The sequence below is a fragment of the Rhagoletis pomonella genome, unplaced genomic scaffold (assembly GCF_013731165.1).
Source record: "Rhagoletis pomonella isolate Grant_MI unplaced genomic scaffold, Rhpom_1.0 Rhpom_scaffold_00012, whole genome shotgun sequence".
Classification (NCBI taxonomy): Eukaryota; Metazoa; Arthropoda; class Insecta; order Diptera; family Tephritidae; genus Rhagoletis; species Rhagoletis pomonella.
In genome coordinates, this window is record NW_023458566.1 from 7,332,631 (window position 1) to 7,359,887 (window position 27,257).

General features: G+C 36.1%; 1 protein-coding gene across 4 annotated transcripts in view; it reads right to left on the bottom strand.

Annotated features, from left to right (window-relative positions):
• Positions 1-875: 875 nt before the first annotated feature.
• Positions 876-27,257, bottom strand: part of LOC118747759 (calcium uniporter protein, mitochondrial) — a 216,412-nt gene continuing 190,030 nt past the window's right edge. For all 4 annotated transcript variants that reach the window (XM_036481884.1, XM_036481882.1, XM_036481886.1 and 1 more), the window contains 5 exons: positions 7,303-7,534; positions 4,955-5,060; positions 4,784-4,885; positions 4,513-4,716; positions 876-2,154 (listed from right to left, as the gene is read on the bottom strand). In XM_036481884.1, the coding sequence (XP_036337777.1) occupies positions 1,876-2,154; positions 4,513-4,716; positions 4,784-4,885; positions 4,955-5,060; positions 7,303-7,534 (923 nt within the window). In that variant the 3' untranslated portion in view covers positions 876-1,875. The remainder of the gene's footprint in view (positions 2,155-4,512; positions 4,717-4,783; positions 4,886-4,954; positions 5,061-7,302; positions 7,535-27,257) is intronic.

Genomic DNA, 27,257 nt, shown 5'->3' on the forward strand with positions numbered 1-27,257 from the left:
TAAAAACCTGCACTTTCTGAAATAATGCGTTTTTTTTTTGCAAATGCATAAAATAATTTTTTCGCCCAGAAGTATTGGCCCGTAGTCATAGAGAAGTTAGAAAAATGTTTTAACGATCAAAAATTGTGTTTTATTGTAACTTTGGAGCAATTTCATTCTTTTTAACCGACTTCACAAAAAAGAGAAGGTTATCAATTCGTCGAAATATATATTTTTTACTTATGTTACCGCGTAACTTTGGACCCCGTTAACCGATTACTATAATTATTATTTTTTTTAAGAAAAAATGGTACTTCAGATCAGTGGATCATGAAGAAATTAACGGTACTTTTAAATTTTTATATGAGAATGAAAGTCGATTTTGTTTTTAGCTTAACAATTACTTGTTTAATATTTAACTTAATTTTTAATGTAAAATTAGAATCTAAAACGAAATGAATTTTATTCACTCGCTATACCGCTTCCTATTTTTTCAATTCTATCTTTGGCATAAATTAGATGCTTTTGGAGAATACTTTTGACGCGAAATGCAACAGTGTGAGAATTTTTGATAATTTTTTCACTACGCCAATAAATCCGCCAATTTGTTGCCGTTGACGCGTGCTGCCTATTTCTCGTGTTTTGCATGGTGTGAACTTTTGAATAGTTTAATTAAGTTCGAATTTATAAACTGTTGGCAATCCTCTTCAAAATGTTTTCAAACTAAAACCTTTTTCATTGGTCTGACATCCATTATTGTGTACATATTTCAATTACCAAATTCCCCTAATTAAAGTAGAATTAAAAATAAAAATAGCACCAACTTTTTTTAGCATTTCAATGCCTAGTGGATATTCGGCATATTGGTTGAAAAACAAAGAAGAAATAAAAATGAAAATTATTAAATAATAAACATTTATTTGAATCAACCGCTTAAATTATAGTACATTGTTTTTTGTTGTTGTTATTTTTGTTTGATTTTTCTTTAGAAATAAATAATAAACATAAAATTTACTAAATAGTGAGAAGGATGTAGTAGATATTTTACAAGGCTGCTAACAACAGTTTTTAACAACTATACGTAAAGGTAGTATGCGTTTACAGCTGAGATTTACACTTATACATAAAAGTATACATCCGTGGCTTAGTGAACATATAGATAAAGTTTTAGCACATTTGAGCGAATATACACCAACAATGAATGCTTATTACATAGTCGATAGGTAATTCAGTACATAATATGTATGTATGTAAGTAGTTATACCGTCTTTGATTTGCGATTTTGTCATTTATTACACCTTAAGTATGTAAGTTGATAAAACAACCAAACAATTGCCTTGCAACAATATCTATAATTTAATAAAAATCTAACTAGCTTAAAAAACCATCGAGCTCATAAACATTCGTATATATATATATACTTACATACATACATGCAATAGGAAGGTCACTTAAAATTCTCCTAATCAATATGGATAGGTATACAAGGGTTAAGGCAAAAAATAACAACTCTCATTAGGTTTGATTATAGCAACGTACATACATATGTATATAGAAATAAAATAACTAAAACCACTGAACAAATGAACGATGAACAAATCTTATTAGTATAGTAAATACATACATATACATATATATGCAACAACTACTTCTTAAAATTAAAGTAAATCTGCTTATCGGTTGTTGTGTGTATGCGCCTGTTTGTCTGTTTGTATTTACGTACAATGCTTCTTCTATCAATAATATGTATGTATTTGTTTGTATGTATTTGCTTGCAGCCAGTTTGTGCTTTCGTTAAACTCAACATTATTGGTATGTATTTCTGTTGTTGCTTGTCTTTATGTTGAAATCATAATTTGTGCAGCTTATATGCATGTATGTATGTATAACAATTATTTAATTTTTCGGTTCTAAGAAGGGCAGTCGGAAGCTGACGGGTTTCTTTTCGCTGGTGACACTCGTTGGTGGCTCGTTTGATGTAATCCGTTGTGAACGATCAATATGTGGCGGCAGTTGCAAATTGATAGGATCGCGCAGACGACGTAAATCGTATTCAGCTTCGGCTATTTGGCGTCTCAGAATATTATATTTCTCAATGTCAAAGTTCTTCCTTTTGGCTTTTTTGTGTATGCTTATAAGGAAGAGGCGATCTCTAGCCGATTCGAAATTGTATTCCTAGAAGATAGTGAAAAAAAATTTACATTAAAAATAGTCTTTAAAAATTGAGATCCCCTATCTTTAGAATTTTGTAAATTTTCTGTCGAATTTCCACCAGGCATTGAAATTACGAAAAATGTGTGCAATTTAAAAAATTTAGAAATATATTTAATGATACATTTTCTTAACGTAATGGCGCAGGTATTTTTGAATGCCCAAGTGTGTCATTAAACTTTGTGTAATTTAATGCCTAGTGGAAATCCGCCATAACACTGTAGAAAAAAATATAAGGATGAGGTAAAACTTCCTATGAAATTGTCTTAATCCAGCTTCTGCGTCCTACCACAATTGGTTTTAGCGTAAGGATCGGGTTGGTTAGCTAGGGGCTTCACAGACCGGATATATATTGATTATGTCAGGGTCGAGTCTGTATAAGTAAGATTTGAGTCTGCTACAGTATTCAGACTTTAATCCTCGTCTGCTATGGGTGGTGGTCGAAATCAGATAACATTCACGGGAAGAATTCTTTGAAGGTGATGATTGTCTCTCAGTGAATGTCGTTGATGGCTTGTCCGTACAACGTAAGCAACGTCCTTGTGGCTCTGTACTTAGTAATTACGGTACGCGCGGAGAAGCAAAGGAAGCTATCAAAGGTATACCCTAAAATTTATGGTTGGAAGTTGTGACCCTTCCGATGCTTAGAAACATTAGACTTCGTCTTTCTGCGGAGCCTCTCTTTTGGTAGACAGTATCAGTATCAGTGTCACCAGCTATCCTACATGGGAGAAATAGACAGATCCATAAACTTTCTTGGAGAGCTCGGTAAGAACTTGATATGTAGACGGCTTCAAGACTGAAAATATAACTGAAGCTGTCTGCCCCTGGAGGGTAACTAAAGATGCTGTTTTGCTTTGGGTGTATGTGATGAGAACGATCGTTTAATCGGAAGACTTTGTAATGCGTAAAGTAGCAGACTGGATAATTGGAAAAAGTGGCGCACACTTCAAATCAGGATCCAAAGTGACAACCAAGATATTCGCAAGCTCTTGGAAACCGCTCGTCGCTCCTCAATAGCGCTCCAGGAAGGTACGTTAAGCGATTTTTTGGAGCTAATTAGCATGTCAATAATACAGACCAGTGCAGCAGGGATCTCATCGATTTCAAGAAAACGGATCTTGAGAACTGTTGCCTCAATACAGACAGCTTTAAAATAACCAAGAGTTTCCTGAAAGGACAGACAGGACGATGCAGAATTTTCTGCTCAGGCAGAGAAAGAGAGCTGCGAGAACTGATAGGACTGATTACAGGACACAATTAATGGGAACGCTATATGGTCACCATAGCCATCATCGATGATCCTTTGTGTACATTTTGCTTGGAGGACAGTACAAAGTATTTTCGGTTTAGATGAACGAGTTACGTTCTATTTACCGCAATATACTACTAAAGCTCTTACTTTTACTTTTTATTCTTTCTCTCTTTATTCGTGTTTAGAAAATCGATTTTGGGCTGTCTGGCCTACCAAAATTCTACTAAATTCCATTTCTAGCCCTCTCTTCACGTTGGAGTGTTACATCTACAGGTAAAAAAATCGCTCTTTAACAATTATTTTTTGACTTTTATTTAATTACTCCTTAAATAACAGTTTCTTCAGATTTTTACTTTATAAATCCAAAATAACAATTATTTTTAGTTTTTATCTAAATAATCTGCAAATAACAGTTATTTTTGATTTTTAAATTATTTCTATATCTTAGATAACAATTATTAAAGACTTTTATTTGTAAAAGTCATCAATATAAATCAGTCACTTATTTTTAAAATTATACTTATAAAAGTCATTTGTACAAGTCTTATTAAACTTTGGTTCCCCAACAACTTGTTAACTGCGAAAAATTATAATAACTTTTATACGTACGACTTAAAAAACAAAAGTCAGTGACTGATTTTTATAAATAAAAGTCTTCAACAACTGTTATCTAAGACATATAATATAAAAATCAAAAATAACTGTGATTTACATATTATTTAGATAAAAATTAAAAATAATTGTTTTTTTGATTTTTTAAAATAAAAATAAAAAATAATTGTTATTTTTTTAACTTTGCATAAAAATTACAAATACAAATTTATTTTCAAATTTTATTCTCGTTAAAAAAAAGAAATCGATTGGTACATGTCACATAGTTGTAGCACATTTCCTTCATAGTGAATTTTTCAAAGACAGTTTTCATCAATAACTGTTATGTTCGGTCCCTATTGCCTAACTGAACCGAGTAGCTCAGTTAGCTCAGAGTGCGGCAATAAATTTCTTCTCTTACCGTATAACCAAAATACCTAATTTAAGAAACTAAAAAAAAAGCTAAACATCTTTACCGTTTTTGTTAGGCAGTAGTAGGCATATATGGCCATCGTTGTGCCATAGGTTACAAAGTATGTGACGGGTTCCATGATATCCCAAGAATATTCCCACCAGGTGAGACGCGCTAAAACGCCAAATTGCACCGCCATCAAGCTGAGACCGACCCATGTTGCGATGACAGTTTTACGTTCCGCAAGTTTTGTTAATTCTTGCTTTTCCTACAAGCACAAGAAATTTCCACATAGATATATGCTTGTTTAGCTTAGAATCGGGAAAATGTCTTACCATTTCTAGTGGTGATATTTCAAATTTTAAATTTTCTATTTTTTTCACTAACTCTTGCTCTTTGTGCAAATGATATTCGCCGACGTGTAAAGCTTCGTATAACTGTAATGAAATAATTGATTATGCATTATCCAAGTACTAGTATGTATAAATTGTTATAGCAAAACGTACTTGTGCTACTAAAGTTCTAACATCACTTAGCCTCTTTAAGTCTTCTGAGTCGAGTTTTTTCCTTTTGGGAGGAATAACTTCATATTTGTTGTCATTTATTTGTAGCCTGAAAGGAAATAAAACTTGTTTTATTGTTAGATTATATGCCAGCTGTTTAATAGATTTTCGAAGCGTATTAGATAATTCTGCAGAATATTTGTACCATGATATGAAACCCTATTATTTAATCAGAAAATTTTTAAAGTTGAAACTAAAAAATTACAAATTTTGTATCCACGGTTGGAAGCCGCCAAGGACGAGTGATTAAAGGAGCTGCAAGACCTTTCCGGAGTGGGTGGGTAAAGATTGAGTCAAAGCTCTCCAAAGGAGTGGCATTTACCAATTTAATAATCTTCTTGACACTATTCAAGGATTTGTTTTCGGTTACTCTCTGGTCGATTATGGAATTTTCAAGAGCAGAGATGAGTTCTCTGGATATCTAAAAACCCTGGGTCCACTTTTGACTGCCGAAGGTGGTCATGGACAGATTTTTACAACTCCCTCACTATTTAACTTCTACATCTCAAAGCTTTCTCTGCCACCGGAGGCATTCTCCCTGGTCTATTATGCCGACGATTGCTCGATATTGGCGTCCTCTCTCCAACGAAATCAACGGCAGCCCTCTTCACCACATGCAGAAAGGAAATGAGGCTTCAATTGGGCATTCACGTGGATGGCACACTAATTCTGACGGTGAACAACCCGATAGTCTTAGCGGCTACCTTTGGCAGCTCTCCTTCTCCGCGCACACAACCGCAATACAGAGACGCAACAAGTTCCTCCAGTCGCTTGCCGGAAGTACTTTTAAAAAAGTTTAGAAAAGACAAATAAACGTTGTTGGCAACTTACAAGGCGACAGGATGCATTCTGATGTAAGGGAGCATAACAAAATGCTCAGCAAGTAGTTTTTGCTAGGATGCCACAGACGTGAGTACCGCAATAGACCCTTGTTTGTGAAAGTGCCGATGAGTAATTAATGTCGTTCATAGAGATTCGGTCACTACCCAAGAATGATAGAATACAAGATTGCGCCGTCCTGGGCGTTGACTTTTGTGTACCACAAGTAAACAAAGAATAGAGCGAAAAGAAGAACGAGTTGAAACTGCCGAAGCTGTTCACTTTACAGCGAAAAACGTGTTTTAATTTTGCTAAATGCAAAAATATTTCACCTAATCTGTTAGAGAACAGTGAACATTTTAGTGCACTCCATTGCTTTGCAATTGAGGCTGCTACAGAAAACTGCAGCAGCATCTCTGCGGGATTTATTAGTTAACTTGCTAATGGAGGCTGCGTAGAGCAGAAACAAAATCATTGTGAGGAAATGCTTTTAAAATAATAATTGAGAAACATTTCGGGAACAACTTTGCCGTGCCCTATGTACACAAAATGCAGCGACTCGTCCCAGCGCTACACTTGCATCTGGGCTTCTTGCATATTGACGGCTGTCGCAATTTAATACACATCACTTCATTGTATTAGTTCTTACGCAGTCTTCAACTCAAAAATCACTCACAAGTTGCAAATTAACACAATTTAAACTGATTTTTCACTAATAATTCATATTTCTCTTTCGCTGATTTGTAAACAAAGGTTTATTTACAAGTTACCACAACTGTCAAAACCGGCAAAACCAAAGTAGCGGTACCACTGACGGCGCCACCTTTGTTCGCTGCACCGTGGTCACTACCTACCACGACTATCGCCCTATGAACCACCTATCGAAGACATAGCGCTTCAAATGCCACGAGACAACCGCGTTATTCTGGTCCAATTACGGTCATGATATTGCAGCCGCCTCCACAGCTACTTTCCAGACTTGACCCCGATATCCTCAATGAATGCGTGGCATGTTGAGACTCCCTCCATGACACAAACCACCTCTTCACATGTTAGCTCAACCGTACTAAGGTAAAAACCCTCTTCCTTTGGCCCGACCTCGTCGAAACAGCTCGTTTCTTGGGCCAGGCGGGACTGAATAGTGCCGCTCCAACAACAACAACCAAGTGCAGAGGAACCTGTCTGTATTCGGGATGAATAACTGGCACAAATTCGTAAAGTCGAGAGACAATTGGGCGAAGTTTTTTTGGACCCGGCCCAAACCGACAAACGGTGGTAGTGCCAAATAAGCAGAAGAAGAAACCCAATGTGACCAACCAACCAGTTGCGTTTGATTCCTAGTCCGACTAATACCCCAAAAAAAGAAGGTTTTTTTTCCTAATGGCGGTTCCATATCGGCGCACACCTACTACGTCACATTTTCGACGTTATTTTTGCTTCATTTATTTCAATTAAATTTATTTTTTACTCACCAAAATGGCTCATCCATAAGGCTATCGATGGCGCATGTGGACGCTATCCGTACACCGCATTTATTCAGCACAACCGCTCGATCAATACCGTGATCTTCAATTTTCAACATTTCGATTAAATCGCCCACTTTGTGCGAGACAGGCCTCAGAGCAAAACGGCATTTTTCCATTCTGCTTGGCAGCGGCACTGTTAGGTGTGGAAGTCCCTGTATATATTCGACATAAACATCGCCTGGAAATATAAAAAAATAAATGCTATTAGATGAAATATTGTACAGCGGAAAATGAATGTATGTGTATTGGAATTAAGGTAATCGGAAAATATAAATGTACATATATATCCAGGGTCAGTAGAGACTCTGCACTGCACATATATTACCAATGCGGATCCTAAATTTTCTAAATGTCTTCACTCGAATAGTTTTTTTAAAACGTTTATTAAGGCGAAAAAGTACCGAAATCATAAATTTTTTTTAATTTTTACTCGAAAAAATCATATCAATTTTTAATAACTTTGGGAAATTGTCTAAAGGTACTGCCCAATGCAGGCTTGCTTTGCTTGCTTCGCTCCGAGAAGTGTCAAAAATTATTTGGAACATACTGAAATGTATAAAGGCTGGCCAAATGGCAGCTTTTCTTCACTTGCTTTAAGCGCCTCAAAGTTTTAAATAGACAAATGTTTTATTTGAAAGCGTTTTGTAGGCTTTTGACAAAGAGGCATGTTCCTGTTCAAAATACATAAATGCAAACAAAAATTTGCTTACTTAATTTAAAAAAAAGCAATTCGAAATCAAATATAACATATCGTTATATTATAGTAAAAAATTGCAAAGCTCACTTTTACAAATTTTACACGAGAGGAAAAAACTTCTTATAGCTCTACTTCAAGTAAATTGCTTTTTTAAGTTATAGTTTTTTTAGTAACTGTACATATACATATGTATGTGTCATTACTGCCAGTTTTTTTAAATACAAACATTATTTCGCATTAATTTAAAATAAATCTGAAAGTTTTTGATACATCTTCTAGAGTTTTCTAGGAAAACAATAATTAATGTTAAGGGAACAGATATTGACTTTTCAACCAGAGAGCTGGTTACTTTGACAGCGTTTCAAGCCGCCATTGGGCCAAACAAGTTTTCAAACTAAATCAAAGCAAACTAAAGTCAGCAAGGCACCCAAAGCAAGCCTGCATTGGGCCAGCGCCTTAATACAATGTTCATATAAGAGTCCATGATATTTTTTTTAAGATACTTCAAAATGTCAACAATAAACGGTGAAAATGTTCTTCTTGCCAAAACGAACCAATCTAGAGTAATAAAACTAGTGTGCCACCAAATGAAAAAAAAATTATGTACATTGATTATAAGATGACGATGATTTACGAAACAAAAATTCCAATTTTAAAATTTGTATTAGCGCACTCGAAATTAATATATATATTCGTGAAGAATACCGTAGAAAAATAATTCACGCCAATATTTAATTACTTTTAAATAATATAACTTTTAAGTTAAGGTGTTAGCTGACTGTGTATCGTGCTACGGGTCGTATGCGTTACATATGTACACAACTACGGCTATATGAGCACGAGTTGTTTATTTTAAATCTTTTTTTCGCGATAGAATCTCGTTCTCTAGGCAAAACTGAAGATAATGCATTGTCAAAGATAAGTGTGCCACGATTTTAAACCAAAAGCACGCTTTTGTCGAAAAATATAACAAATCGTGACATTTTCTCATATACATATGTATGTACTTACGTATGATACCGTAATGTTGAGCACACCGCCAACTTTACATAAACTATAGGCAATGTAAATGATTCTGAACTCTGCTCATTCACAACTTGTAAATGACCGCCATTAGATATCTTCCTACACAATTCTGAGTGTGTGTGTGTGTGTGGGCCTTTGTATGGCAGAGTGCACTTGTTCATTTTGCGAGTGCACAAGTGTGTGCATTAAACTTGCTAATTTGTTTGTGGCAAGCATCGAGCAGGCATTAGCATTCTAAGCATAACAAAAATCCATTCCAAGTGCAAACGTGCAGCGGTAGAGTAAATACTCATATATATGAAGTATATGTACACATATAGACAGATCAAAGCTAAGTGCTGACATCAAAACTTTGTACCAAATAACAATGATTACGCCTAACTTGTGCGCAAATATTCTGATGTTGATTGTGGAAAAGTAAAATTCATGCCATGATAAGCATTTCGAACGAAAATTCTCACTTTTGCCCAACAGACACACACACACACACATCTACGAGCACATAACTGTTGAAACATATTGTCACTTTTTAGTGCGAATACACATTTCCATTGCCACACTGGCAGCTGAGGTTATTGACTGTTTGGTTGATGGACGAAAATTTAATTGATCAACGTGGTATGTAGCTAGGTACATATGTACATACCTACATAAGTATGTATATGGATACTTAAATAGAAAGACTTGCTCGTAGAGATATATAGAGATATATGTATGTAGTTACATACATATACATATGTTTGCTAATAAATACTACCAGTTAAATGTTCTCAATGTTCTCTAGAGCACGACTCTTTGGATGGAATTTTTCATTTCGATCTCGCATGATGTGCTATCATTAGCAGATAGTTGATGGTTGGAAAATGTTACGAATTGCTTAGTTTATTGGCAATTCATTTCAGTGAATTGGATATATACATATATGTACATATGTAGTTGATATGAGTATGCGATTGTAGGCATATAAGTACTACATATGTACGTAAATGCTTACCAATGTAAGTATGTATGTACATTAGGGTGATCTTTAGAAAAATAAAATGAACGACTTTTTTCAGTCTCACCCCCTCAATCGGTAATAACACGGCCACAGTTATCACATATAAACTTTGGTCCCGATTGGAGTCTGTTAAAGCGTGTCGCAAAGGGGTCAACGGCCAGATGCCTCTAGGGACTCAAAAAATTAAAAAATATTTTTTTTTTTCATTTAATACCCAAAATCGATACTACTAAAGTCGAGGATATCACATATAAATTTTGGCGCCGATTGGAGTCGGTTAAGACGTCTTCATAAGGTAATATGAACATTGACCACTGTGCGACACGCCTTAGCCGACTTCAATCGGCACAAACAATTATATGTGACATCTTCAACTATCGTAGCATCGAAGTAGCGGTTCGAAATTAGGAAAGCTGATGTAAAAATTTGCTTTCTACATTTAACGACCACCCTAATGTACATATGCGTGTGCCTACATACTAAGTATAAATAAAGGAGAACATTTATAGCCTTCTAAAGGAGGAAAGCCAAAAGATATGTTGAGTCTAAAATACCACTCAAAGGCATAGAATGACTGCATACATACCCATAAAATCATTTTAAGTAAAACAAAAAAAAACAATCAAAATCAAAATTGTTACGCTATAGTTTTATGTGCCCCTATAGATTGTTTGCAGAAACAATGTCATTAATTATAAGTATCCATCTAGACTAAAATGTTAAAGTGAAAGTGAAATACCAAAGAGGAAAAAAGTGACTAGGCAATGTAAAACTACTTCCAAAACACAATTTTGGGAAATGTTTAAAAACGAAGGCCATACAAACTAAAGTACTTAACTCGTCCTTACTCCATCTAGCACGGCCCAGCTCAGATAAAATTTGTGTACCGATAAAGTGAGCTTAAGTTCAACAGTTCACACTGAAAATTGAGTAGTAGCTAAACTCACGTTTTATGCGAATGGTCCAATACCAAGTGTAGTAAAGCTGCAAGCCTAAAGGAAATTCCAATAGACTGCTTCGGGGAAAGTCAAGGACTCTACTCCAAATTTTCTCTTTACTAAAATTGAATGGGCTACAAAAGTACATACTCATATTCCTTCTGAAAATCCCATGAAAATGCTCGACATTTTCATGAAAGTTTGTTAATTTTTTTGTTCAAATATTGCACGGTTTGTGTAAAAGAATAAACAATTTTTTTATTATAAGAAAAGAATCAAAATTAAATAATAAAAAATAATACTCACAATTTGTCAATATGATAAGCACTTGTAAAAGGGAATAACTTATTTAACAAAAACAGTTTATATTAAAAATTTACATTCAACCCTTGTGCGGAAACTGAAAACTGCAACCTTGTTAGAACTCTGCCAAAAAATCTAAATAGAAAGTTGCAAATTCGTACGCAAATTTATTGAATTTTCCTGAGCTTATCACACAATTTAGAGATTTTATTTTTATGTTTTTTTTTGGTGTAGTATGAACCATGATAAAAACATAGCAAGGGAGAACCATTCTCTCAATTTGTCGGCCATAATTTTTTTGGAAGTTTGCCAACATTTTAAAATCATATAAAAGTGAAAAAAAATGAAATTGTTCGAAATTGTTGTTGCTTGAGATTGAAAATGAAAATGTGTGTGTGAGTTTGTGAGTAAATTTAAAAATTAAATTGTTTGGAAACGTCAAGAATTTTAAAAGTGACTCTCAGCGGTTCTACCTTACTATATTTTTATCATGGTATGAACTATATTTCGAAAAAATTATCGAAAAGAAGTTAGAATAAAAAACTTTGTATGTATTGTGAAATATTCTCTGTGCCCATACTTTTGTTCGTCACTACAAAAAAAAATTGTTTTGGGATAATCAAATGATTTCTTTCAACGTTCAAAGTTGATTATAGGTACAGCTGTACCTAGGGTTCCGCACAAGGGTTAAGAAGTTGAAATAAAAACACAAATGCAGACATATTTCGTCGAGTTCAAGTGTGTTTATGAAGCTTAATAAGCGAAATAAATTAGCAGTTGTTTTTAACACTTGCAGTGCAGAAGAGTACATATATTATACCGCACGTGTGTATGGATGAGTGCAGGTAATTTGCACACATATGTATGTATGTATGTAAATAGATACATATGTACATTGGCATGTACTCATTACGTATGTACATAGTACTGTTGCATGCATAAACCGCGAGCAACCTACTGAGCATACATTTTTTGTATTGTTGCAATTATTAAACACCAACATTATTTATAAAATGTTCGTCGTTGCTTTTATTATTTTGTTGTGCGCATTTTTTTTTGTTTTTTGGGTTTCAATATTTTCTGTAATAGCATTTTTTATTATTTACAAAAATTTTAAGGTGTTTGCTAAAATTAAAATTCTGTTTGCTCACCAGATATACACATACATAAACATGTACATATTTATGTATGTAAACGTGCCTGAAGAATTTGTTATTGGTTGCAATAGCAGCAGCAGCAGGAGGTGGCTGTCTGCATCAACATAAATATGTATGTTTGTATGAAGTACAAAACGAATTTCGTACACATTTTTCGCTAGCAGCTATATGTATGTATTTATTTTCACGCCAAACTCGTGTGCAGTATTATTTAGTATTAATTTTCTTTTTAAATCAAAATTTCTTTAATGGTTGAGTTAATCGCAGCGGCAGCGGCAGCGGCAGCGGCGCACTTGACTCTCATTGGATTCATTAACGCCAACATTACCTATTACTTTACTCCATTTACTTAACTGCAATTGCTAGAGCAACTTCATTATGATGATTCATTATGCGAGTACTACCTCCTACCCGTATGTAGTCTTTAGTCGTACATTCAGTCATTGGCGCTTCTTTGGCGTCATAACTGGTGCGCGCGCGTAGTACTCGCGCACAGGCAGTTAATTACATACATACATACATATGTATAGAGATATGTGGGTAAGTGGTGCTATTTGGCCGCTTCTTGCTTTGCTGTCTTGTCGGTTGGTTGCGGTTGTTGGCCGTCATTGCCGTCTGCACGCCTGCGCCACTGCCGCCACTACACACCTACACACCTACATACCACCCCACTACTGATTATTATTTTCATGCACTTTGATTTTTTGGGATTTTCAGTAAGCATTTCATGATTATGACTACTGCAGTGAGCCACTTGTACTTGTACTTGCAGCTATTTTTTTTTTCTGTTCGCCGTTTATTGATGGGTTTAAAAAATCAGTTAACTTTCAGATTTTCGCGTTTACAGACGTTCCCGTCGGATCGTCTCAGTCCACGGCCGCTAAAACGGTGTGTTGTATTCAGCTGAGTTGGTACAAAAAAAAAAAAAAAACAAAAGAATGTGCAGAGTGAATTAAAAACGTGGCACAGTTTAAGTAACGCCCAGTTACTGCAACCCCGCAACAAAAAAAGGAAAAAAATAGCACGTTTAAATTGTTATTCGAAATTCCTTAATACGCAAACAAATTTCTCCATTTATGATGCATCAACTTTTGCGTGTAAATAAAAAAAATTTTAGTGTAGTGACAAGTGCCAATGTCAAAGTGAGATTGATGGCTACTCCAGTCGGATTATGTAAATCAATGTTTATTCACTCGTCCGGTCATATAAAAAAAAACAAACATCATGAAACAACACATACAAAGTTCATTCGCAGACATACGTCCAACCTGTCACGCTAGTCACCCACCGCTAGCCTCTCGCCCACATGCCGAGTATACCAAAATTATTTACACGCTTGATTCTGTTTACTTCGTCCATATGTGAAAACGTCGAGAACTTACATACACACATCCATACCTACCTACTAAGCTTTGCGTGCTTACATGACCCAAAAGGGATTAAAACGGCAATGTGTTTGATTAACCATTTGGAGAAATTTGCTTGTTGTTCCTACAATGTCAGTGATGTGTCAATTGTTCAAGAGTGAAATGGTAGACAAATAGCCCATTTGTAGACTCTGTGAAAGGAATTGAAGTTTGGTCGTGACTGTTGAAAAGTTTCATTTTAACTTTTAATGTTATAAAACAAGAAGTCTATCTAAATAGAGCTGCTGCTGGTTTACACATACATATGTATATACACGAAAATACCTTGTAATGGTGATATGGGAATATATGTATTTGAGTACGTTGCACAGTTTTAAAGTTTGTGGTCCCAGTAGATTCAACTCTGCTGCATTCTATTTAATTTTATTTTATTTTGGTTGGTTTGTGTTTGCAATTTTCACTTGAAAAATATACTGCATTTAATAAGCTCATTACATGATCTGACTGGACTCGTTAGAGGTTAGCACTAAACGCTACAGCCGCCTAAGTCATCTCTCTTCTGACTGATGCCAACTTAAGCCAAGTACATCTGGCCTTTCCAACGCAGAGGAGGCCTTCCTTTTCCTCAGTTACCAGCATCCTCGACCAACGTTGCTTACTTTTAGAGCTGGAGCATTTCTGTCCATTTGTACGACATGACCAAGTCAACGTAGCGTCTGTATTCTAAGTTGCTACACTATTCGCTGCGGTATTCGCCATCGCCAATGCACAAAGGTCCGTAAGTCTTCCACAGAATCTTTCTCTCGAAAACTCCAAGATCCTCCTAATCGGATGTTGTCATTATTTATGCCTCCGCACCATACACCAGCACAGGCATGATGAGTGACTTACTTCTCAATTGCCTACTCAGTTCAAAGTAGGACTTGTTGGCAAGAGTGCCTCTCCGTTGGCTGAGATTATTATTGGTGTTTGTGTGACTCTCTGTGTGATGACAGGAGATACTTCATTTTGTCCTCGTTCACCACCAGACCCATTCGCTTTGGTTCTCTATCTAATCCAGAGAAGGCAGAACAGACGTAGCCATTGTTTTTACTGATAATACCGATGGCGTCGGCATACGCCAGCAATTGTATGCTCTGTTAAACTGTTGTGCCTGAGCGGTTCAGTTCTGCGGCTCTTATGATCTTCTGCAACATCAGATTGAAGAAATAACATGAAAGGGAATCACCTTGACCGAAATCCCGTTTGGTGGCGAACGGCTCGGAGAGGTCCTTCCCAATTCTGATAGAGCTGGTGGTATTGCTCAACGACATTTTACACTGCCGTATAAGTTTCGCAGAGATACCAAATTTAAACATCGCGACATAAAAACAACTTCTTTTGGTGCTGTCAAAAGCAGCTTTGAAATCGACAAATAGTTGGTATGTGTCGATACTATTCTCGCGGGCCTTTTCCATGCTTGGCGTAAGGTGAATACCTGGTATATGGTGAATTTACCAGGTCTAAAGTCACACTGATAAGGCTTGAGCAGTTCCTTGACAGTGGGCTTCGTTCTTTCACACAATACGCTCGATAAGACTTTGTAATATATGTTTAGAAGGCTGATCCCGCGGTAGTTGACGCGTATTGCGGGGTCGCCTTTCTTGTGGCATGGGCAGAGCTTACAATATCTTGCATAAGAGTTGATGAATACGCCTTATCAACTCTTCGATGACGTATTTGAATACCCCGGCTGGCGGGCCGTCATCTGCAGTAGATTTGCTGTTTTTCAGCAGCGTAATTGCCATTCCTTCCTCGTCATAGTCAGGTGGTGGAGCATCGATTCCGTCATCATCGACTGGGGGCTTGGGGTACGTCTTTTCCACAACTTTCAGTGCGGCTATCATCAGTAGCGCGGAAAAGTGTAAATGCCACTTTAATTAATTTACATTTTTTTTTAAGTTAATGAAGTCAGCGAAATTCTAGGCTGTGGTCGTGTGCATTAATTCTTAAAATATAATTTTTTCAAAAATAAATTTTGTAAATTTTTAATATAGATACATTTTAAGAGAACATTTTCAATACCTATTCGTCCTTACGTACCAAAAATTTGTATATTTTTGAACCCTACAAAATTGTATCTTTCGTTTGATACCCATATTGCTATTCTATATTGCACTGAATTTTTTAAATAATTTTTTGACATGCTCATCACTTCGAAATTTTAAAGTCCTTTTAAAGAACGTCAATAAGAAAATCTGAAAACGCAATTTTACTTAGTTTCACGAATATATTGAGTTTTTGTGCGTGTAATGACCTATATGTAACGAATTTTCTACTTTAATTTCAAAATTTTTTGTCAGAAGCGCTAGCATTTTTTTGAGTACACAGTTTTATAGCCTATTCAATTTTAGTCTAACAATGTGCAAATTTCAAGTGGCTAAAAATCACCGTTGATTTTTTAGAATTTTTTTCGCCGAAGGTGTTGCGGGTTTCTTTCATATAAAAATAAATTGTGTTTATGCGTTATATGGAAGCAAATGCGACAAAAAAAAGATAACAATTTCAAAGGACATTTTTTAAATTTCCTTAATTCAGCAAAAACACATAATAATAATAATGACAATAAAGAATAATTTGTGTAAGTTTGCAATTGTAAAACAATTTTAATTGCTCTGACAGGGCATATGGTAAACACTAAATTATTAAATTAAACTTTTATATCAAATTCTTTTTTTTTTTTTAATTTTCCTTACATAAACCGAATCATATGCTTTATTATTTCACGTGTCCCTTCGGGCTGTTTTAATGGCTGTAAATCAGTGCGATATGAAAATTATGTTTAGTTAAATTTTTTTCATGTCATAAAAGAAGGAAGAGAATTTGTTACAAAATTTGAATTCGATAATTTAATGTTCATCATACGCCCTGTCAACAAATAAAAAAATCTCCTACAGTTGCAGCCCTACAAAGCCACTGTACTTTTCCCCATTAATTAGTTTTCTCGATGTCTTTCGGAGAAGTCCTGCCATCCTGTTAAAAATTGAAAGTTACAAATTTAAAAGAAATGCGTTCAAATATGGCAAACATGTCGAATTTTTCGCATTTCAAAAGTTTTCATGGACGGTTTGGTAGCTTTGACTCAACTTATTTACTAAAATGTCAACTAAAAGTCGGCACGGGTTATCGTTATCCTACGGTTGGCTGATGGGGTCTGAAACTATATATCCTTTTCTATGGGATCGTCGTGAGCTGGCCAACTTTGGATTAGCCCATACCTCAGTAAGACTTCACTGGACAGGGTTAAGGATGGCAGCTCGGACCCATGCACTTAAGTAAGGCTTTGGGATGCCTAATAAATTTTCTTCCTTTAAAACTAAGAACATACTACATGTACGGCAATTTCCAGGCAAGCTGTAGCGCAACTACATTGGACGCAGCCCATATCGTAGCCAGCCTTATCAAGGTTTGGTTATTAAAAGCAGGTAACCACTCGAAGTTCAGTAAACAGCTATTCCACCATAATCGAATCTGGACACAAGAGCCGCGACCATTTTTCCCAACGGCTTAAAGCTAAGCCATATCGCTGGCAACGGGATTAACTCTTACGAACTTTCTCCGAGCCTCAGCTTTTGGTTTCTAGATCATTGTAGCTGCCCTCAGGCCAAGTAAAAAACTATGTAACACACTTAATTTTTGTGCGTTTATTTTCCAGCATAGCCAAAATGACAATAACTTCACATAAATCTCGACCTAGTCTTCAAAGCCTTTTTTCTTTGTATGACATCTATTATATTTCTGCGCTTTAAATGAAAGGATGGGCGTGCTAATAGATTAGTCGATATCGACATTTTTTCGTTAATAGATGTCGCTGTGGGTTTCACTGGCCCATGGCACTGTTTTTGTGTTGGTAGGAGGTATTTTGTCTTCTTCTCGTTCACCCTCCGGCCAATGTGGAAGCGTAAAATAATAAAATTTTTACAAAGTAAGCAGCAAGGATATATCCTTCTGAGAAATGTAGTATATTTTTCCAGTGCACTGGTGGTAATCTACTTTGCTTCAAAAGTTATATAGCATATATGTATGCAAATTATTTTTGTATTACACCTTCCCATCGACTAGCCGTGGAGAGACCTCAGATTCGGACACGCAAAAGTAGATGAAACTCTACCGGATAATCTACGACAGATTGATTATACCATTCCTCTACTCTGTTTCTACGGTCAATTATACAGATGGTTCCAAGCTTAAAAAAAGAATGCGCTAAATCTCAGTTTTCGCTTAGCGGACCATTGTAGCGTTTTTCAAGCGGCATTAAACGCCATAATGGAGGCGGCTAAGTGGCTTATAACCTCCGCCCCTCCAGGACGGCCTATTTCTATCTATGCTAACAGTCAGGCTACTATTAAATCTCTCAATTCAAACGAAGCATCGTCCAAAGTAGCCATCGAATGCAGGAAGACTCTCAACTTGCTGGCATTAAAATGCTCCTTGACTGTAGTATGGGTCCCTGGACATAGGGACATCCCTGGCAACTGCCTAGCCGACTAGCTGGCAAGGAGAGGGACGGAAAAATCTGTAGTCAATTCTGCTCGGAATGCGGGCATACCTCTAACCTTCTGCAAACACAGACTAAAGACGAAGCTCGTTGAGGAGGTAAATATAAGGTGGGCTGTGGGCTTCTCTCTGAGATTAGTAGTCGGGGTAATCACCGGACGCTGCCTGATGGGCACACACGGCAAAAGGTTAGGATACCCCACCAACGATTTCTGTCGCAGTTGCAGAGAAAAAGAGGAGGTGGAAACCATCGAACACTATCTCTGCCATTGTACCGCCAACATGCGCAACCAATTCTTCAACAAGTACTTTCTAGATTGTTTAGCCGATTTGAACTCGGCGAACGTTCTCGACTTTTTGTGCTATATAAAAAATTACTAAGGGAGGGAAAGAAACAAATGGCTTCGCCAAGTGGTATCACAACGGGCTTTTCCAGCCCACGGGCCAGCCACTCTAACCTAACCTAACCTAACCTTCACATCGACTATAACAAACGATTAAAAAACAGGTGTGGTAAAAATTCTTGACATAAAAGAAATCTTGACATTTGAAAGTGCTTAAAACTTTAAACGTCCCCTGTCGACTTAAATCCACTTACATTTCACACAAAATTTTACAAATGCGACCTCAATTCGCTGGGTTCGGTCTATTCGAGTTTTCGTTTCTGATTTACAGTTTTTCCTTTAGTTTTACAGCAACCACAACCCAAAAGTACTAACAATAACAAAACACACGCAAATTGAGTTGCCCCTAAATATCACAACAGTAGTCGTACATCGCCGCAGCATCGTCAACATCGCCGTCAACATCAACCAGCAGAGCCAACATCCATCAGCAATGACGCGTGGGGTGCAATAACAACATTTGTGTAATGTATGTATGTATGTATGTATGGCTGCGTGTAGTGATGCTCGGTTAAATGTGGCTGCACTCGTAGAAGTTGTATTAGAAATTCGCAAAAAAAAAATCCCTTTGGATACCGAACGGCGGCTGGCTGACTGGCTGACTGGCTGGTTGGCAAAGTTAACCCACTGAGATGAGAAAATGTTTTAGTAGCTTGGCTGCTTATTTGGCTCCGCTTATTTGTTTTTTATTTTATTTTTTTCGGCTTGTTATGTTTAAGTTTCAAAATTGCCCATGTGTGGCGCATCCATGCCAATAACTACCATGGCATTTACTTAGGTAAAATATACCGTAATAAATTGCTTTCATTTTTGAATTAGCGCAAAAATAGTACCATTTGAGGGGGAACTAGTCTGCGATTAATCTTTAGCAAAAATGTTCCATCCATGTATTTTGTAAATACATATATGTATAATATAATTTAATGTGAGACATCTACGGTTCAAAACTAAAGGTGTAGTCAGACTTTGAAAGTAAAGCGCTTTTTTATTACATACACATATCAGCCGTTTCGAATTTACATCGAGAGTAAAGCCAAACAAATCCGCTCGCTAAATATCTTAGGGAGAAGATTGCACCTTTACCATTAATTTCAGATACCGATTCAAACGTAGTAACTACTAACCAAGACTAAAAAGTGAAATATATTATCGTCAGCGGAAGGTGATTTCATCGAAATCGATCCTCCATGCTTCTTTTTGGCACCAGTTTGAGGGAAATTGCCGACTGCACTGCTGAACTAGTTCTTCAAGGCGATAGTTTGCAATTTTTAGTGTAATGTTGCTACAAAAAATCTACCATAAAATATAAACAAAATAAAAAAACTCAGCCAAATGCAATTGCTGCTCATATGAATCTCTCTAAATTAGAAATTTTGGGTCACAGCCTGCTTCGAACGTCTTTTCGCCATTTGCCTCTTATTTTATGGGCTTTGTTTGCAACCTTGTTTGGAGTGAGATGAAAACTCTTTAAGACATTTATTTGTGTTTGCTGTACTGAGAAATAAAAGGACTTTTAGAGAGATTTTTTTTCAAGCAGCTAAGTGAAATAAAAGTTATGGCTACTTAAATAAGGATAGATGTGCAAAACTTTTCAAAAAATTTGCTTTCATTTTCCAGGAAGGGAAAATCTTAAAAACTTCGTAATTATTTTAAGCGATATATGGTGTGTTAAATTTTTTAAAATGTAAATTTATTTCAAGTGCATAAGTGATTAGGGTCGTAAATATCTATGTATGTACATACGCACGTAGTTTTGTATGCTCGTGTCCACATAAACCTTTTGCTGCTCCTCCATACGTCGGCTGGCTATTCATTTTAGTCATTTTCGGACACTCATGCCCAAACACAACACATAAATACTTACATATGTATATATAAGGGTGCATCCCTGCTTAAAAAAAATCGTCACTGTTTTTCCATCGGAAATATAAAAAATATGATATTTTAAGACTTTCGCCAAAATATTTCGGAAAATTATTAAGACTTACGTGCGCTGGACCTATTTGAAAATACGTACCCCACAAAAATATTTGCTTTTTTTTATAAATAAAGCTAGTTTTTAAAAATATTTTTTCTAAAAAATTACCTCAGATGATAAAAAAGTTTAAGCTCAAATGGTCTGCAAAAAAAAGAAAATTACAAATTTTAGCAACGCAATCAAAATAATGAAATTTTTCGCGATGTGTATTCTCAAATCAGCTGGACCGATACGTAAATTTGAAAATCATTTTGTTTTTTTGTTAATGCATTCTCATCAGTGTTCTCGTTTTTCCTCGAATTTTTAATATATACTATACTCCAGGATTTAGTCCGAAGTAGCCCGAAGTCGTTTCCTTTCACACATTTATCATATATTCTGCGAACGATTTCTCACTAAATCATGGAATGCGGGAACAGGCTAGAGGTGGGTAACTCAGCACTGTGCTGAGTTACTGTGCTGACTCTTAGAACTGTGCCGCACGCTCAGACTCACCTCTGAAAAAATTTGTAACTCAGTAACTCAGTTTATGTGCTGACAATGTATAGCTCAGTGTGCTACAGAGTCGATATGGTAACTCAGTTGATGTGCTGACACTTGCATAGCTCGGTGCGGCTTGCATTGTTTAGAACTGTGTCGATGTGGTAACTCAATTGATGAGCTCACACATTCACACAATATGCGCGTTCCTTATCTCCCAGAAATAGTCAGAAAAAGTCCGAAGTAGTCAGATTTAGTCCAAAAAGCGTTCCTTAACTCGGAAATGACAGCAAAAATGAGAGAGCAACAGTCGGTGAGAGCGACTCTCATCAGTCCGAAGTAGTCAGATTTAGTCAGAAGAATTTTTTCTGGCAAAATCCTGAAAAGTGTCAAACTCAACTGAATTTAAATTAACGGAAATTAAAGAATTCGCTAAAAGTGAGAATAATCTAAAAAGTAAAAGAAATGAATTGAAATTGGAAGGAGGCAAAAAATAATTGATATAGCAAGTGTTTATTGTGCTTGTGCTTGTGTGAATGTGTTTTGTACATACATTTCTGTTCTTATTTGACGTTAGTTTTGTTGTTGCCATTCTTTGGACTAAAAATTTGGTTTTTTGCGTTCCTTTACTTTTCCTGTTACTCTCTTTTAGCGAGCGCATTTTGCTTACGCTCTGGCATTTTGACACTTTTCAGATTTTAGTCCAAAAAAAAAGGAATGAACCTAATACGATCTTCCAAAGAGTACCATAATAGATGGCATCACTAGACTAACCATCAATTGAATATACGACTACCAAATTTAAAAAGAAGCAAGGCGAATAGCCAAGTTATGCATACTTGCACTGCTATACCATTTTTACGTAAAAATCAAAACCAAACAGAATTCTACATGTGAAGTGCTATGCGTTGGGTAACCGCTTACATGCATAGCCCATTTAACAGATTCTTATGTTACAACTCTCAGGCAACACTAAGTAGGGAATTATTTTGCAAATGAACTCACCAGTTGAAATCAGCTTTGTAAAATTTTTCTGGCCAGCTACGAACATAAGCTAAGGATAACCTTTTCTAAATCGATTTCGATTACTAACATCATCAATAATTTCGATGTACATACCAATTGTGCGATAGCACACTTGTGCCAGCTCACTGTGCTGACTCATTAAAGTGAGTTGGAGTTACTGAGTCAGCACACGAAAATTTACAGAGTTACCCACCCTTAGAACAGGCTAATATTGTCGTTCCTTTCCTTTTTGAAGCTGTCGGTTGCGGTACTGGGCTAAAGGCAGTGTCACACGATTGGTATATTTGTACAGATTTGTACATTTTGGCAGTCACAGAGTGGTGTTCTTTAGAAATTTGAGTTCAGCTCAATAAAAGAATTTCCAAACAACACTACTCTATAACTGCCAAAATGTACAAATGTACTAATCGTGTTACACTGCCTTAAGCATTCCATCTAGAGTAATTCAGTAAGTATTGTGAAAATTACTTATATGTGTTTACAGTGTTAAACATCAATTTGATATGTGATTTTAGTTAAGTATGCAAATGAATTCAACTGTTACCGAGTATAAAAGCTTTATTTTCACTCTGTATTTTATATAAAAACCAAAAAATATTAATAAAAACTGTCAACGATCTCAATTAAAGATTCAAACTATCATTTTAATTGAAGAATTAGAAGTTTCTTGAAGATTGATAGTTTGATACTTAAATTTTTTTTCCATGATACTTTTGATCCATTTTAGAGAATTTCGTTGATACATTTCTTCTGAACGCCGCGCCAACACTGATCCTAATATATTTGTACGAGTATACATATGGTCATACATATGTGAAAGCATCCATATGTACACATACATGCATATACGTATGCACTAATACATATATTTGTAAATAATCTAGCGTGCGGTGGCATGCCACACGCTTGTGAGATTTCAAGTGCGTGCTCACCCCTTTGCATATCTGCCTGCACAAATGAAGCTCGTTAATTATGGATGGAAGGCGCATACATTTGACACATTCATACAAACACTCCAGTAATCGGACTCAAAACAAAAAATTGTGTGGTAGAATCTGGAAAAAAATGTGGTAGATTTCAAAAAAATGTGGTAGATCTCAGGTTTTGCATCAAACTTTGTACAGAAATTAAAAAATTCTGCAAGGTTTCACCTAAATTGCAAACATTTTAAATAGAATCTAAAAAAAAAAATTATTTTAGTATAATAAAGTGCAAGATTGAAGTAGCTAAAAATTGCGTTTAGTTTTGGCAATTTTTTTCCTTAACAGTGTAAAGCAGTTCCTTCCATATCAAATATATTTTGAAAGATTTCTGAAAGAGTACTGCCAGCTTTTCTTTTTATCACATCACGATTTAGCGAACAAATGTGGCACGTTCCAGAAACTGCTACTTGGGATTTGCCTATTTTGACAATTCTCAAGTAAAAGTGAACAACGCTTTAGAAACTTTAGATGCACATTTAACATTTTCGCTATTAATTCTTTTTAATAAAACCACGATTGCTGTCGAAAAATTGAATATTGAGAAAGTTTACTATTTTACGGTTTATTTTCTCCTCCCATTATGCCTGTTGTTAGTGTTCACAAGTGTTGGACAATTTTTGCTCTTAAAATTAAGAAAATTATGTCGAGCAAAAATAAATCTACTCAAAAACGCGAATATGTGGTAGATTTCAGACCTTGTGTGGTAGTTGTGGTAGATGCTCAAAAAAATGGCAGATCTACCACAATTTGGTAGAAGTCCGATCACCGATACACACTCATACATATGTGTATGTTTTTAATCTCACTTTGCTCTTGTGTCTGTGTGTGTACGTTAGATGTTTGCACTTCACATGAACAATTGCGATGTCGTTCGACATTAATCAAATTAAATGAGTGACAGAAAACAGCTACTCACCGAGGTTACTGTGAGCTTTACTCATATCAGGACACGGCTTCTTTATTGGTGGATTCACTGCTGCCGTTATTATCATTTGAAGTGCCTTGCGTCGCGTGTGGGAAGCGATATTTGGTCAAGGTGGTTTTGGGTGGTAGGTAGCGGTTTGTTAGTTTACTTAGACCGCTCCATTTATATTTTCCACCACCCAAAAGAAAATGAGCTCTCGTAAAGGCTTATATAAAATATTTAAAATATTTAAATAAATCAACGGTGCCCTAACTAAATATATAGCCAAAAATTCCGCGATAAACTACTTCTTTCGTTTTTAAATTATTTTCAAATAAAAGCGTTTGGTGTCAAGAATATCGGGCGAACGAAAACGCCACAGGATATCATGACTCAATGAGCTGCTGTTTGTCTGTGTTCAGGGACAGTTCGAAGATGGGCTTTAATTCGGTTTGCTGAGTGGATTTTGCTTTTGTTACTGAATTGAAAACTAAGGCCTAATCTAAAACGTCCTTGGTGGTTGGTTGGTTGCAGTGCTTCATGGCAACTTACTTCGATACAATTAGCGCATTAGATACATATATCTAGCATTCTCGGTGAAACCATCTGGATACCTTGATGAATTTGCTGATATTATCTACGAGTGAACACTTTCTTCGCTACCTTCTAGTTAACAGCAGCGGCAAGTTCTATTATATGGGCGTGCCATTTAGGTCAGAGTTCCTTGGCCGTTTTGCACTTCTGGAAAAGCAGGGATTTGGTGGCCGGTAATGCTAATATTAACAACGCCGCTTGGTTCTCAGAATAAATTGTTGCTTTCTTTATTCTACCAATATTTTCTTCTAGAATCTAACAAGCTTCAAAGATACCTAAGACTTCAGCTTTCAAGATGCTCGCATCATTCCCTAGACGGTGAGACAAGCTGACGTCGAGTTCCTTGAAGTCATCACACCGCAGTCCATCTGTGAACCGTCGGTGTGGGAATATAGCATGCTTCTTTATCTGCCACTTTGCCTCTCCTGCACGCTACTCTGGACGGGAATCTCAACTGTATGTTACTGAAGCTGAGGTTAAATACTATATAGTCGCTCGTCTTTTGTCATGTTTGTATATCGTTGATGATCATCCCATGCCTGAATTGGTGAGTTTTTCATACTCCTAACTCTCCTGATGTCCTGAGAAATAAAAAATTTACAGAAAAGGCTCTCTTTAGGATTTTTACAAATTCCTTTTATGAAATAAATTGGGCAGTTGAGATTTTTGCTGCCTACTTTACTACTTTGGTCGTTAAACAGTAGCTTGCTTTAAATTCTGAAAGACATTACCTGTAGTAAGGGACAAATATCGACCGTCTCCACCTAGCTTATGTAGAAAATATTATTCGTAGCTTAGAACCTCCCTCCCTCCCTCTTCATCTGCTACCAACAGCGGGTAACGAACTGAATACATACTTACAGAGCTGGAGCGTCGGAGTCCATTCGAACTCCAATGGCCAAGCCAGCCAGAGCTGCTGCATTTTAATTCGCTAAACTTATCGGTCGATTACGGATGGCAACCGATTTTTATACCTTTCATGAGCATGAAATGGTATTATAACTTTGGTCCGATGTTTGTAAGTACCAGAACAAAAAGAGATAGACCCATCAAAATGTATACTTATATGATCAGAACGTCGAGCTGAGTTGATTTATCCATGTCCGTCTGTCCGTCTGTCCGTCTGTCCGTCTGTCCGTCTGTCCGTCTGTCCGTCTGTCCGTCTGTCTGTCTGTTTGTATGCAATCTAGTTTCTCAGTTTTCGAGATATCCGGATCAAATTTGGTAGGTGGGTGTATTTTTATAATGTATTAATCATTTGTCGGAACCGGAAGAATCGGACCACTATAACATATAGCTCCCATACAACTGATTGTTCAGATATGAGATTTTTCGTTATAACTTCTCCATTTACGCAGCTACGAACATGAAATTTCGCAGCACTTGCACCCATTATCAACAGAATGCTTACAGTGAAAATTACAAAGATCGGGTCACTATAACCTATAGCTCCCATACAACTGATTGTTCAGATATGGGATTTTTCGTTGTAACTTCTCCATTTATGCAGCTACGAACATGAAATTTTGCAGTACTTGCACCCATTATCAACAGAATACTTACGGTGAAAATTACAAAGATCGGGTCACTATAACCTATAGACCCCATACAACTGATTGTTCAGATATAAAATTTTTCGTTATAACTCCTCCATTTATATCGCTAGGAACATGAAATTCCGCACTGTTTTCAATAGTTATCAACAGAAGACTTACAGTGAAAATAACAAAGGTCGGGTCACTATAACCTGCAGACCCCATACAACTGATTGTTCAGATATGAGGTCTTTTATCATAACTCCTCCATTTATGCAGCTAGGAACATGAAATTTCGCACCACTTTCACTCATTATTAACAGAATACTTACAGTGAAAATAACAAGGATCGGATGACTACAACATATATCTTCCATACATCTGATTGTTCAGATATGGGATTTTACGGTAAAACTCCTTTATTTGAATAGCTAAAACCGATAAATTTCGTAAGATATTTTATAAATAATAATACAAAGTCTACTGAGAAAATCATCAAAATCTATGCTGTATAAGCTTTATCTCCTATAGCACTGATTGTTCAGATACCAGTTTTTGCCATATATCTCCTTTATGTAGGAAACTAAACCCAATAAATTGTGTTACCGGTTTACATACCGATCACATAGCAGAGAAAATCACTTAGATTGGTGCCATATAAAGTATATCTTCCATACCTCTGATTGTTTAGATGCGATTTTTTATATAAGTATGTAACTCCTCTATCGATGTATGCAGATGTATTCAAAAGCAGTAATCTGTCAAAGTAAAATTTGCAGATATTCATGAAAGGTATGAAGCCTTCGGCATAGCCGAAGACAGCGCTGCTCTTACTTGTTTTGCCTTTAATTTTTTCCGAACAAAGTTTGTTTGTTTGTATTGTAAATCTATACTTAAATTACACTTGGTTGTTAGTTCGTTTGTGAATTATTCTTAAACGTAACTTTTGTAGCATGATGCTATCATTTTTTTT